The sequence below is a fragment of the Gavialis gangeticus genome, unplaced genomic scaffold, assembly GCF_001723915.1.
Source record: "Gavialis gangeticus isolate Ggan-Ray unplaced genomic scaffold, GavGan_comp1, whole genome shotgun sequence".
Lineage (NCBI taxonomy): Eukaryota > Metazoa > Chordata > Crocodylia > Gavialidae > Gavialis > Gavialis gangeticus.
The window spans coordinates 10207466-10209017 of NW_017729005.1; the positions used below are offsets into that span (position 1 = coordinate 10207466).

The window sequence follows — 1552 nt, forward strand, 5'->3', positions numbered from 1 at the left end:
AAAAATAGTTGCAAATAGAAACATGAGTTTCAGTCTGATCACTAGAGACATTTGATCAAATTTCACCTCCTCCCACCCCTGGTTGGCAGTTTCAGATAAGGAAAGATTTCCATGTGGAATATACAAGAAGATCAAGACATAAGTGCATCAGGGAGCACTTAAATAAGTACAACTAGCTACTCACTATTGTGAACATTGAATCTGGCTGAAAATTTCTATAAAATTTTAAAAAGCCAAAAGAAATCACTTGAGATGCTAATACTGCTTGATCACAAAGTCTGTCATCATATGCCTGCTCCCTCTTCGTTCTTGGACATTTCCTCTTAAATATGTTGAATATAATCCATTGCTCTTTGGTTTCAGCACCGAGAGAGCGAGCGAGCAAGAGAAAGAGCGAGCAGCTTTAAGAGTACATTTGTCTTCTGTTTAAAATGGGCATCTTTCCGATCACACACTGATCTCAAGCTGCCAAAGCAGGATTGGTCTGGAATACCTTGAAATTCAGGTGTGATTGGATCTAGGGTTTTGGTAGGAAGGAAGTACCAATTTGCCATAAAGAGATGAAAGCTGAAGTTCAGTGATCTTCAACTTTCCTCTTACTTTCCACTTGGCATTGCTGAAGGAAAGCCTAGCTGATTCAACTGTAAATCCTATTAAAAGGGATTTCCAGTGCCTTGGCTCAGCTGACAATTAATTTGTTTTCCCTTTTGCCTATCAGGGATTTTCCATGCAGTGAGCTCTCATTCGCTATGTAAGTCCTCTGGGTATTTGTTAGTGTCATAGTCAGAGCCAGATGATGTTTACTCTGCTAACTTCCAGGTTGGAGTCCAACCACATTGGACGGGGTCAAGAATATATTTATAGAAGTAGATATACATTGGGACTTGTTCTCTTTCCCCTGCTCTAATCTACCTAAGCTCCCCCAAAATAGAAAAAAGCATGCAGACATGCAACTAATATACTCATTGGGCCAGATCCTTGGCTAATGTAAAACTTCAACGTACTATGGAGATAAATAGGGACATATCAATTTGCAACAGCTGAGGAACTGGATGGGTACTGGTAACAGGGAAAGAGAGAGGGTTGTTGGAATTAGAAATAACAAAACCCTACACTACAGCAACACAGGTTTACAGTGAAAAATCCTCAGCTACCTCTTCTAACAACTGCTAGGTTTGCAATCAAGTACTTTTCCACCCACCTTCGCAATCATTAGAAAGTGTAAAAATCAAAGGAAAGATCCAGCCCAATAAAAGTAACAAATGAGAGCTAAAGCAATGTTATAAATTTACCTGCTGAAACTGAGAAGACACTGTCAACAAACGAAGTCTGAGAGAGAACAAAGCAGAAGAAAAGCTGAAGATAAAATCCCGAAGTAATTAGGCTGAGGACGACCATGCTGGCTGCACTCTGTAAAATTCCAAGTTAGAAACACGGGTCTGCTTTGGGGAGCTCTTCTTCTCCACTGTCTTCTCTGTCTATGCCTGTCTTGTTTGCTCTCTCTTCCCCTTTTCTCTCTCTCCCTCTCTCTCTCTCTCTGTGTGTGTGTGTG

General features: G+C 40.6%; 1 protein-coding gene across 3 annotated transcripts in view; it reads right to left on the reverse strand.

The window, feature by feature from the left end:
* The window catches only part of COLQ (collagen like tail subunit of asymmetric acetylcholinesterase), a 108735-nt gene extending 107239 nt beyond the window's left edge, over positions 1–1496 (reverse strand). The window contains exon 1 of one of the 3 annotated variants that reach the window (XR_002095899.1): positions 1293–1496. Coding sequence is in view for 2 of the 3 variants with exons in the window: in XM_019508650.1 (XP_019364195.1) it covers positions 1293–1398 (106 nt within the window). In the remaining variant the exon portion in view is untranslated. The remainder of the gene's footprint in view (positions 1–1292) is intronic. The other 2 variants (XM_019508650.1, XM_019508649.1) reach the window with 2 other exon arrangements.
* Positions 1497–1552: the final 56 nt, after the last annotated feature.